Raw genomic sequence first — 13,322 nt, 5'->3', positions numbered from 1 at the left:
TTTCACCAATTTTTGCAGGAAAATTTCTGAGCTGCATCTGAGTTATTATGACAAAAATTGTTGAATTGTATATTTTCAGTAATAACGCATCGTATTCAAATACATTAACATGTATTGAGATTAATTTTGTAGGATTGCTGCTCAGAACTTAATGAAAGGGTTCTGTAAAGTTTCGAAAGTTTAGAATGTTTAAAAAGCAAGAAGAACTAATTGCATTATTTGAACGGAATGCTTAAAAAAAATTCCGCTTACAGCCCTCTCGTTTTTTGAAGCAAAAGTATAAGCTGACAGGAAGGTGGGAAATAACCAAAATATTTGGAACCACCAAAAACGTTTTTCAAGCGTTTTTTAAAACTTTTATTGAAAGTGAACTCGATATTTGCTGGTCTGTTTCTTTTCAATTTGGCTAATTTTCAGAATGCAAAATCAAGTTCAAATCTTTGCTTATTCGTAAGCTAAAGTGACCCAATTCAAATTGAAACGTAATAGGCCTTTTGTTTGCCAAAGAGGGATCTATTTAGCGTTTAATACGATTTTCTCCATACTCAATCTTCAGAAAAAACAGTCACGCTTTGTTTTTATTTATTCATGCGTTAAGAGCTGAACAAAACACAACACCTGCTTGCGGACTACCGTTCTTATACACGTGAACTCTCAATCGTTTGTATGCGCATGTGAATACGTTCCTACATTTTAAACACAAACAGTTTTTTCATCTTTTTCAGCCGTGCACGTGATCAATCAATCCTCCACGGCGTTTATTTGTATTTATTTGTATTCTTAATAAATTTAAGTACAAAATTGTTGAGAAATCCCTTTTTTCCAGTACATGGTATTATATATCCGTATTTTGTGTAAATCACACACAATTCGCTTTAATTGAGGATCTAAGTATTGAAATATTGAACCCTCTCATTAATAGAAAACAACGTTTATAAATTTAAGCAGAACGAACAGCCCCGTTTTTATTACTTGTCAAAAAATAATTAACTGTCTTAATTATATTTTTCATTCGCCGCTGAGATTCAGGAATTAATTTTTACATATCATCTTGGAGGAAAATAGTAGTTAAAAACCCAGAAAAATTTTTATTAGTACAACGCTCCGCGAATTACAATTCGATACTCTCTATTTTGAAAAATATATTTATGATTCTTTAAAACTCAAGCGTCACATAAAACTAACTCAAAGTTTTTATTGGCAAGTAGGAGTCAACTTTGACTTCAATTTTACAAAAGTAAGAAAAAATCGATTCTTTAAAGTGAAAGATTTCTATTCATTGCTAACAAACATTCAGCTTTTTTAAATATCAATTAATTTCTATTGAAAAACTAAATTTGATTTTTATCTTATATTGTGAAATTATTTCTTCTTGAATACTGTGCACAACAAAAACTTGAAGAAGCAGAAATAAATAGTTTGGAATTATCAGAAATTAATAAATTCTGAAATCAAATCTAATAAATCTATTATAAAAATTATCTTAATTTGAATATTATTATACACTGAAAGACGCGACAATGGCTTCTCTAGCAACCAATCAGGAACTGTCTGAAACAGAACTGCAGAAGTTTGTTCACCTGGCCAAGTTGGCAGAAAGCGTGGAGAGATACGAGGACATGGCTGAATATATGAGGGTCATTGTGACTGCGAGCGACCACAGACTTACAACTGAAGAGAGAAATTTATTCAGTGTAGCATTCAAAAATGTCGTGGCCTCTCGGCGGTTAGTTAGTAACAGAGTTGAGCTTTAACTAAATGATGTAATAATTAATTAAATAGTGCGTAACAAATTTATGATCATGCGTTGAATGTGGTGAATTTTTGGAAGAATAGGGGTGAATTAGCGATGAACGTTTATTTTTCACCGCGTTGATCTCGACGCAGTCACAAGGGATCATACACATTGGACGTTTATTGGCTCAGGTTGACCCGGGTCGAGGTATCAAGGCTATAAAAAAAGTAAATTAATGTAAGATTCGCGGTTTTAAGCGGTAAATGCGAAAAAAATCTCAGCAAAAATCTTCACTGCATTCAATATTATAATAAAAGTGTACGATTAGCGGTTAATGCGGCGAAATTATGGAATCATTGATAAAAGTAAACGCACAAAATGCAAAATTACATGGTAAACTGCCTGTTTTTGAGGTCAGTTGTGGGCAATATAATTTTGGCCGTCTCATTTGAATTTTATATCAATGGGCGAGTAATCATTAGAAGTTTTATAGATCCAAAGTCTGAAAATCTGGTGGGCCAAATCCCATAGAAAATACAGATAGAAAATGGCAAGTTTTTCATGAGAAGCAATAAGTTAAGACCAACATGTATTTTTTAATTTGCTCATAAACTTTTCGAATTCACAATACTAAAACTTGCTTAAATTGATGGAGGCACTATCAAGTCAAAAATATTTTGTGGGTGAATAAGCTTTTACAGCTTCTTATGCAAAACTGGCCAACTTATATGCGAATTTTTTCTGTAAGTAGGCCTGCCAGTGTTTCTGAATTTGGACCAATCAAATTTAATATGATTATGCGTCAGAACTTCCGATGAAGTAAGTTAGCCCCGTACTGTTACGAAGAAAAAAAAATTAAATTTTACAATATTGCTCCAACCTTTGATCAATTTTTGAGAAAAAAAGCCATTAATCACCTACAATACTGCTCTGCGCCAACACTGAAATTGAAATAATACGCAATTTATTCATATCTTTTTTCTCTCTAATATTTAAAAAATTTTTAATCTGTTCTATCGTTCGCAAATGCATACTCAAACGTAATTGAACAAACGTGGAAACATATTAAATTTTGAGATAATTTGCTTTTTCCTGTGATAATGGGTTGGAGTTGATCACCTTTACATTGACGTATTTAGTAGGTTACCACTGCGTATTACCGCAGTTTCAGTTTTAGGTCAGAGCACAAATGTAGGGAATCAATGGGGTAAAAATTGTTATCAACATTTGATCAAATTGGATGAATTTTGCGTCGATAATCCAATTTATTCTTCTTAAAACTATTGGGTGCTAAATTACGTTCAGTGTGTACTGTAAAAGTTAACTGCCTTCGAAAATATTTATTGATCATTTTTTAACGTTCATTTTATCTGATTATGCACAAAAGCTTTCTATGGCCCACTCTTTTAACATTTCCAAATCCAAAGAAAAGCTGGGAAATAATGTAAGAATTGAAATGAAGTGCAATGAAAAAAATTTACAAAAAATCTTTCATCGTATAGGTGAGTACATCGAGAACTTCATATGAATTTCGTGAACTTCAAATTTGTGAACTTTGTATGAAGGGTGATTATCAATAGTCAGCCTCCATCGAATACCTCGAAAGTTCTCAAAATTTGCTTACGTCGGGCATCTTATATTTTACAGTGGTTACTCATTTCCACACAACTGCAGATCTACAAGTAGAAATTTTGAGCCCCGCGATCTGAAAATTTTCATCAATAGAGAACAATAGTATTAATTGATATGTGAATCCCGGCCACTTTTGTTACAAATACAGAAAGAATTCCTTTACAAAAAATGTGAATAATGATTCACAGCTAAACTGATCGTTTAGATCCATTCATCGCAAATTTACCATCTTTACTGGTAAAAAAGTGCTTGTTTATTGGTTGGTTTTTTGTGTGATGCTTTCTCAACTCAAGATCTGAAAATGCGTCTTTTGTTGACCGAAACGTGCTCACCCGTTCTGGATACTTTCGTTTCAATATGCATTTAAAAAACGAAACGATGCAAAACAGAGGCAGTTAATTAGAAATTTTTCTGATTTTTATTTTCTTGCACGAAGGTTTTTTTCCTAAAGTTTGGATTTAAGGTTATCAAAATCTCTTCGATTATTGCTCGATGATATGAGAACCTTTCTTCGGTAACATAACCACGCAGTTTTTTGTACATTTGATACGTGATTAATTTAAATCAAACCAACAAAAATCGATGTATTCCCGTTCGTTGCCTCTTCTTTGTTCATTCAATTCAACTCCCGACTACAATCTACATATATAACTTCTTACTAAAAACAAGGCGGCTCGGTAATGTGCAATGGCACATAAGGTTCCGACCCCGCCCATCCACAATTTTGGCATAATTGTCTACCAAATGAGGAACAGATAGAAAAACCCAAAAATTATTTTTTGCGAATCCCAAAAAAGCCCAAGTCTTTTTCAAAAAATTCTGTATGAACGATAAGATAACCTCCAAAACAAATAACTCAGTGGAGTAAAAATTGATGCATTGGATTGCTTTAATATGTCAATATTAAGAAAGCGAGTCAAAACGAACAGCAAAATCAAACAACAACAACAACAAACATTAATTACATCAAAAAATTTATGTCCCTCTTAAAAACTAAATTTAATAACAAAGTCAACATACCGTCAGATAAACCTGAAACTAAACAAAAATAACTTATAAATCACCAGAAAACATATGCGACCAGTCCATAAAAAGGTTTGGTAACAATTATACAAAAAAGAACAAAAACAGAAAAGTAAAAAAAATTAACTTATTTTTTTGAAACAATTAACTTCAAAGTAATAAATACCATTAGGAATAAATTAATATTACCACAAATTTGCGATTACCACTGCTTCTATAGAATGGCATTAGGACCTGACCTTATTCATTTTTTAGAGCGGCTAAAAAGAACAACAAAGAACAAACAAAATTTCAATTGAAACTTGCCAGAAAACGCTGTCAAAACCGTCAAGCCAAATTTTGGCACTCAAAATATATTTGATTGCGCCTTCTTCAAACAGCTATAATGTAGTACGTGGCCATTCTTTAGTAAGACTAGGTAACAAGTAGACAAAAAAGCGAAGTGCTAAAATATGTAATACTTTTATATTTTTTTTCGAAACAAAATTACATTCAATGTCATGAAAGGCATTAATTACAAAAAGAGCTATTTAAACATCGTCGTTTTTTCATGAAAAGGAAACCCTCGAGACCTGTAATTATCCAGAATATTTCTTGCATCTACAAAAAGAACGTCAAATATGACAAAAATCAAATTAATTTAATTTTTTTTTGTGAAAAAGCGGTGTCGAAGCCAGTAAGGTCATAACAAAATCTTTAAAAAAAAGATTTTGGGACACCAATCCCTTTTATTCCCTTGACACCCATAATGTCATATTTGACCTGTAATCAACTAACGAGATTAGGTAACAAAAAGAAACATAAAAAGAACAAAATTGCGAAGTTAAAAAAGTTTTTTTTTTAATTTTGGAAAACGATGGGTTTGAAAGTCATAAAAGCCATCAGCTATCTGCTAATATCAGAATATCGGTTTTTCTATTCTTCCATGAAAAGCCAATGAAAGCTTTCACTATACAGGAAATTTCATACGACCGAAACGACAAAGTATAAATGACAGTTAAGACAAAAATAAAAAATTCAATTGATTTCTTCAAGAAAGAGGCGTCGAGGCCATTAAAACGAAGATTTATATCTTTCAGGATTTTAATATGTTCAATTGTGCCTTAATTTGAATGCTAATAAGGTGACATGAGAACTGTCAATAATGTGATAATGTGACAAAATTAGAAAACGTGAAAAACTGGCAAATATCAAAACAAACAAAAATCTAAAATCTTGTAGTATCAAAGCCAGAAAACAATAATTTCTGGCTTAAAACTGCAACCGAGAATAAATGTTAACTCTGTAGAAAGAAGAAGCAGTCTTTTTTTGCTGACACTAAGCTGGAAGTTGAACAAATTAAGAAAAAAATAGAGGAAAAGTTAATTAAGCCATTATTTATTGAAAAGTCAATTATTTTTAAAAAAGAAACGACCATAAACTTTCAATTAAAAAACTAAATGCATTAGCCTGGAGCTGTTTAGCAAGCGAATTGGTTGGACCTATCACTCCTGAGCTTTGATTTGATATGTTCTGTTCTTTTTTTTTTAAAAAAAAAAAAAGACCGACTGATTACAACCCGATTTTTTTCGGATTGTAACAGTCCAAGAATGGCCCAAAACTAGCCCTGTAAATACTTATTGTCAGTAAGAACAATTGATTTTTCGAATGTTGTAGACATAGATAATTTCTGAGTTGAAACTCAAAATAAATTTTGCATTTTTGATAATCAACGAGTAAAGTTAGCAAAAAACGGCAAAGTTTTAACTACAAGGCACTCTCTGCGGACTCTGAAGTAGAAATAGCCCCCCTCTGAGTCTACAAAGATTGTATGAGTGTTGTTTGGGGGTGTACTGTAGGCAAATTTAATCAAAGTGGACTAAAGTAGCTTATTTCGTGCTGTTGTTGATGAGAAAGGCTAAATTTTGAAATGTTTATCCAGATTTTTTGACCAAAAAATTAAATCAAAACAATCAAAAATGCTTGTTCGTCTTCAAAAATAAAATCAACGACACTATTCTTAAAAATTATAACAAATTTTAGCAAAATTGACGAAAATTTAGGCAAAAATTCCGGAAAATGTGAATAAAAACAACGTGAATTCACTCTTCTTTTCTCAGAAGTTTAAGCCTCGATAACTCCCTGTAGAAAACGAAAATTAAAAAAATCTTTTTAATTCCATATTCTACGCTGGACGAGCTTTCTAATGATACCAGTCTCAACTCTCTACGATGAATATATCGAGCGGCGAAAATTCACGGAACAAAAAAAAACCCAGTTGAGTATATAGTTCCTCCCCCCTCAAGAGGGTCGGAACAATAAATTTGATTATATTGGTTTGTTTTGTTTTTATATATTTTTTTCAAAATTCTATCTTTTTCTCTGTCTATCCTCTTTGCTTTTGATGCTTTTTTTCTACTAATGTCTATTTAAAATTGGTTTACTTGGTTTAAAATTTTATATAGGCGTTGAATTGCAGCTCACGGTTCTATCACTCCAGGGTAGTTTTTTCTTTTATTTGGCGTTCTTTATCAACTTTTTATTGTCCGCATAAGCCTAATTTCAGCTAGTTGTTTTGTTGCCAGTCCGATAACTTTTATAGAATAACAATGATAACGGCTCCAAAAAGGAGCGTTTTGGAATTCTAGTGATAACATTCAGACATTCTCTCATACTCTTTCTGATTACTATTTTTTGCTTTCTGTTTTCACTATGAATGTCTGTGTAGGGGCTCAACCAAACATATCGTCGTTAAAATGTACGAATGCAACGATGTGCATTGAATGACAAACAATGCAAACAAATGATACCGATACAATGTCAAACATTGGGTAGAGGACAAGGTTTAAAAGAAAATCAGAACCCTATATTCCGTCACTAGTGTTCCAGTTATATCACATGTTTGTAATTCTAAATATTGGTGATTAAGATACAAACAAAAGGTGAACGATGTACCTAATAGATAGAACAGCAACACTCACTCTGAAATATCACAGCTGTTTTTATAAATTTACAGCAAAAATGCATTGTATTTTAAAATCACACAAGGCGGCTCGTTAATGTGCGTTCGCACATGATGTTCCGACCCGAGCTCATCTACATTTTTGACTAAAATGTCAACCAAATCAAGAGATAACAAAAATAGATGTTTGAGTTTAAAACAATCGTTACACATTCTATCTACTAATTGAATTACTAATGCCATGCTTCATTACAGCACCAACGTGACCTGACATTGAAGAGACTAGAAAAAAAATAGCACCAACAAAATTTTGGCGGCAAAAAATGAATATCTAAATTTAAAAGCACCTGGTAACAACGTCAAAATGCAGTCAGATAAAACCTTAACTACACAAGTTTACCTTTTACTAACTATACAGCAGATGAAAAGTTTTCTTAACGAGACTAGGTAACAAGCCGACAAAAAGAACGAACAGTGAGGCGAAACTTAAAAATTAATCAACATTTTTTGCACCAAGAAAATTCAAAAATCTTAAAAAACATTGGTTTTTAATAAAAAAATCCTTGATAAATTACTAAAAAGTCATTACAAAACCAAAAGCACCCGTCTGTGGTCAGACTATGCCATAGAAACAAACTAAAGAGAAACTCAAAAAATTACAAACGATTTGCGAAAACACAAACCTTTGCTACCATTAAAATCAATACCTATCATCTGAATATTTATTTTTAATTCAGTTGTTATTTCTGCTATTTCAGTTGAAGGATTTATACTGAAAGATTAAATAAGTTTACTTGGGCCACATTTAAAAACCATTGGGATCTGTTATTACGCGATTGTTCTGAAGGAAGAGAAAAAGAAACGCAAAAAATGGCCATTCAATAAACGTTCAGAAAAACGAAACAACAGTGGCACATAATATCAATATATATGTTATTTCTTGAAATACACGAAATTCGATGGGACATCTGATTGATGAATAGAAGTTAAATTTGACGAAAGGAACCTATTCGCTATATACTGAATGTTTCGAGCAACATCATTCATTCAGTCCTCAATTACAAGCCTATGAGATCTGTGAGCAATTTACGGCTACCTAAAGAACAAAAACAGCGAATTCAGGAAAAAAAATTGAGCGACAAAAGGGTCGAAGGCATTAAAAAAATGAACTTTTCACTAAACACTCTTCAGTTTTAAATTAATTTCTTAGGAGCAATGGGAAAACCTTTTTTATCAATATAATTTCAAAAAATCAACAAATATAAACAAATACATTAGACGCACGAAAATTGCGGGAAAACACGTATTATCAACGCCATTAAATTCATTAGCCTTCAACGGAAGCCAGTATATACAATATATGATGCCTCGAGGGGACAATAAGTTTTTTTGCCAATCGTATTTCATCAATAAGACCTTACAACAAGTTAATGACTATGAAAACAACAACAGAGAGAGGCAAAAACCACAAATTCAGTAGAAAAGTGCCTGAAGAAAATGTCGAAGCAACTCAAATCATAAGCTCTTCCCTGAAAACTTTATTTATGATCCGTTGAACTTCTTCCCTAAACCAATAGGGACTCTCAGCAGTAAGATGATGTGATAAGATTTCAAAAGGATCGAAAAACAAAATAAAGTACCCAAAAAAAATATGAATTCTCGTGGCATTGATGTTTTAAAACTAATAGGTAGAAGATAAAACCGCTAACCAGATTAATTTTGGCTATAGTAGAACGGAAATGGATTCTGTTAGAACCAACAATGACCAAGAGTATTCACGAAAAAAAATTAGGAATGGTTGAATTTCAAAAAAGTTTCGAAAAATTATTTTTAAACCCTTAACAGCCAGTAAACTCAATCTTTCATCGGAGCTCAATGACGATGCTCAGATATAACCCATAGGGAGGAAAATGATGTCTGTCATGCATAGATAGTTAAAAAGACATCACAATAAGTCTTATGACAGAAAACAATAACAAAAACAGCAAAAACTAAAATTCAGTAGAAAAATGCGAGAAGAAAGTGTCGAAGACAATTAAACCATTAGCTATTCTCTGAAAACTTTCTCTGTGATCCACTGAACGTCCTCTCTAAGCCAATTGGATTACAATAATCTTTGGATAATGTGATAAAGAGTTCAAAAGTGACCAATAATTCAAAAAATCCAAAAAAAAAATTTAAAAAAATTGAAATCTTTGTCATTGAAGTCATATAACCAATAGCTAGAAGATAAAACAGCTAAACAGAATATTTTTAGTCGCAGTAAAAAGCAAGTGGGTCCAGTCAATACTGAAACTCACTAACAGTTCAAGAAAAATTTAGGAATTGTTATTGTTCAAATAAAATTTTCGAAAAATGATTTTTATTTTAACAGACATTAAATTCAATAGCTTTCAACGGAAGTCAATAAAAACGCTCAAAGATGCCCCGGTGGCAGTACATTTATGTTTGTCATGCATAGGTATTCATTATGAGATCACAGTAAGTATAATGACTATTAAAACAACAAAAAGAAAACAGGAGAAAACCAAAAAATCAGTAGAAAAGTGCAAGAAGAACGTGTCGAAGCCATTTAAACCATAAATTTTTGTTTAAAATTTTTATTGGTCATCCACAGAACATCGTTTTTAAGCTAATGGGAACTGTCAATATTTGGATAATGTGATAAGATTTCAAAAGTAACCAATAATACGTAAAAATCCAAAAAAAATTTTAAAAAATTGAAAATTTTTGTCATTGAAGTCATATAACCAATAGATAGAAGATAAAACCGCTAACCAGTTTAATTTTGGTTGCAGTAGGAAGGAAGAGGGTGCTCTCACCCCTGGACTGACTTACAATTCACTATAATAAGATTATGATTCTTTAATATTCAAAAAAAAATTCGAAAAATTATTTTTTAAGTCTTAACAGCCATTAGCCGCCCCCTCAATGAAATAGACATGTTCACTTAATGCTCATTATGGAACATATTGCACTGTTAGTCAATGAATCCCTACCATAGGACTCCAAAAAAAATAGTAAAACTTCAAAAAGAAATTCAAAATTTCATTCAAAATTACGAAAACTCAGAATCGAAGCCAAAAAAAAACATGAGCAATTCCTTGAAAACGACGTTTTTTGTTCATTGCGCTTCATTCGACTATAAAGGAGTTTTGTCATTAATAGAACGTCGATATAAAATGTGACTTGTCTCTAGGTGACTTAAAAAAGCAAAAAAGAGAAAAGTTTTATTAAAAAAAGGGCTCTCAATTAGAGTTCGATTTTTTTTATAGTGAACTTCCCTATGAGACCAGAACTAGTCTTTCTATCGCCTTGCATTCAACTTTTACGAACTCAAAATTTATTCTTTTTATAGAAATTTGAATTAATGTTTTCGTAAAAAAGATCTTAGTTTGAAGAAAATTGTACTAAAAGTGAACAATCATGCTAAAGATCCCATTGTTCACACAAAACTTCAATCCTCGATAACTCCTCGAAAAAAACGAAATTCAAAAAAATCTTTTTACTTTTGAATTCTACGCTGGACCAGCTTTTTAATGATACCACTCACATTTCTCTACGACGAATATATCGATCGGCCAAAATTCACTGAACAAAAAAAAAACCCATTTGAGTATATAGTTCCTTCCCCCACAAGTGGGGTCGGAACAACAAGAAAACTAGAAAATACTATGTAAAAAGGGTCTTTTCAGCACTTTGCTCAAATTTTCACCGATTGAGCACATGATTTCTGTGGAACAGAATTTGAAAAAAACATTGTTTAGCTGTTTTGGTGAAATTTTGCGACTAGTCGTAGGAGGTCTGACTTACTTTGCTGATGCAGAATGATTTCATTAGGTATTGAAAAAAACAGTTAAATCTGCAAGTGTCAAGTTTAAGAAAAAGTTCAACAGTAAAAAAAACTAAAAACCAGAACAACCCTTTTCATTTAAAGTATATATGGTTCTTTTAATTTAATTTTTTTTTACTTTTTAGCAAATCAATAAGCTTTTTTCTCCAATTTTTTTCCGAGATTTTTGAATTCAAATAAAAAATTTTTAAAAATTTTTTCTATCACCTAAAAGGTACAAATGGGCCTTGCAATGGTTTGAGATAATCAGTGGACCTCAATTTTATGTATTAAAAAATAATCAATTTTTTCGACGAACTGATTCTCGTTTTATTAAAACTTATTTATTACCAAATCAAATTTTTTCCTCGCCAACTGAAGATTTTATTTATAGTGATATTAGAGTCTTCGTTTTTTTTTCTAAGAAAAAATTCTTACTCCAATTGCCATCTAGACGAATATGTAATTAATTTTACCGAAAAAATTTTAGTTAAACCTCACATCTCCTTTTACTTAGATTTTTAAACGCGACGTAAAATAATTTAAGTAATTTTTACTCCATATCCCTTCATCAGTTGCAAATTATCATTTTCGACAGAAATACTTTTTAAGTTTTTTGTTTTCCAACAGAATGAGAATAGACGTCAAAACAATTGACGATTTTGCATTCAGGCCATCGTTTGCTTAAATAATATCACCTACTAAAAATCATTTACTAAAAAATATCCACACTCAAAACTCATAGCTTATTTTATTCAGCTTTACTCATTATTTTTTGGCATCTTGTTTTGTAACTGCCCCTAAAATTGAAAGCAGCAGCCATTTTCTATTGTGTGCTATTTATCCATTTGTATCATATATCTGCTTTCTTGCCTAAAATTATCATGCTTTTGTCGACAGTGTACACCAGCAATTGTCGACAGGCAAAAATTAAGACAGAAAGGGTGGTCGAATATAGACTGCTCTTTTTGGATAGTAAAGATAGCCCTGGGATGATTTGAACTAATGAATGAATAGTTTCAACAATTTACACGATGATTACGTTAGGTCACATTGATAACAAGTTTAGTTCTCAATTAATGTGAAAGTGCAAAAATCACAACCTTTTTTGTATCATTAAGATCAATTTTCATCTGGAGTGCTCAAACAATTGACAATTTTTGCTAAATATTTTCCTTCTTCGCCGTCAACATCTTTTTTGCATAAGGCGGAATGGGTTATAGCATCATAATGATCTGCATATCATAATAAGTATTTTTAACCTGCGTCAAATTTTTAAACCAAAACAAATCTGAGATTAGGGGGTAATTCTAATTTGGATACATAAAGAAAGTTACTCTCAAAACTATCATATTTTTTGTGGGTTAGGGGGTGTTAAAATTGGGGTGAGATAAGCTAATCAAATTAGTGATTGCATTTGCGTTTCATTGTTGAACAGATTTGGACCCGACAGTCCCCTCTCAAAGGTTGAGTTAGGGATCTCATTGACCTCTAGCGCCGTATAATGAATGCAGTTTCCTCGGATAGGGACTACGGAAATTATCAGGGTTAATTTATTAGAGGCAATTGACAGACCTTATGCAAAAAGATGGCTCCTGCGTCTGGGCGTTGCAAATAATATGCACCCACTCCGCCGGTGGGCACAAACGGAAAAAGATCCAATTTTTGCTGCATGCTCATTCTTCACACAAATTGTGACAATGAAGCTCGTCCGATTAAAATGAACGCATCCTCCGGTACCTTCTTGTCTTACCATTAACTAACTCACTCCTGAACCTGATTTTTAGCCATAATAAGATTTCTGGGATTTTTCCCCCCAAGTACGTTATGCACCCCCCCCCCCCCCCAAGTACGTTATTATGCAAGCCCCGTTAGAGAGAACCGGCCATTACATAGCAAATATTTATGTAAAAAATGTAAAAATATGGAGAAGATCCGATTTGCACCCGATCCGCTGAGGGGGGGGGGGGGGGGGGGCACAAACAGAAAAGATCCGATTTTTGCTATACTTGATCAAACTTCAGGCATATTGTGACAATGAAGCCCGTCCGTTTAATAAGAACGCATCCTCCGGTACGTTCTTGTCTAACCATTAACACACTCCTGTATCTGGGTCGTCTGAATTTAGGTCCGGGTGGCGTCTGTCTTCGACATTTGAG

The 13,322-nt window shown here is 32.4% G+C and overlaps 1 protein-coding gene across 1 annotated transcript in view; it reads left to right on the top strand.

Annotated features, from left to right (window-relative positions):
* Positions 1-725: 725 nt before the first annotated feature.
* LOC142355982 (14-3-3 protein 2-like) overlaps positions 726-13,322 on the top strand; it is a gene marked incomplete at its 3' end in the record, with an annotated part of 17,439 nt that continues 4,842 nt past the window's right edge. The window contains exons 1-2 of the mRNA XM_075407979.1: positions 726-1,726; positions 13,292-13,322. The exon at positions 13,292-13,322 is cut by the window's right edge and continues 102 nt beyond it. Of these exons, the coding sequence (XP_075264094.1) occupies positions 1,521-1,726; positions 13,292-13,322 (237 nt within the window). The remainder of the gene's footprint in view (positions 1,727-13,291) is intronic.

This window comes from Convolutriloba macropyga, unplaced genomic scaffold, assembly GCF_964194025.1.
Source record: "Convolutriloba macropyga unplaced genomic scaffold, txConMacr16.3 SCAFFOLD_1467, whole genome shotgun sequence".
Taxonomy (NCBI): Eukaryota; Metazoa; Xenacoelomorpha; order Acoela; family Convolutidae; genus Convolutriloba; species Convolutriloba macropyga.
This window is presented reverse-complemented; position numbering and strand designations above follow the sequence as displayed.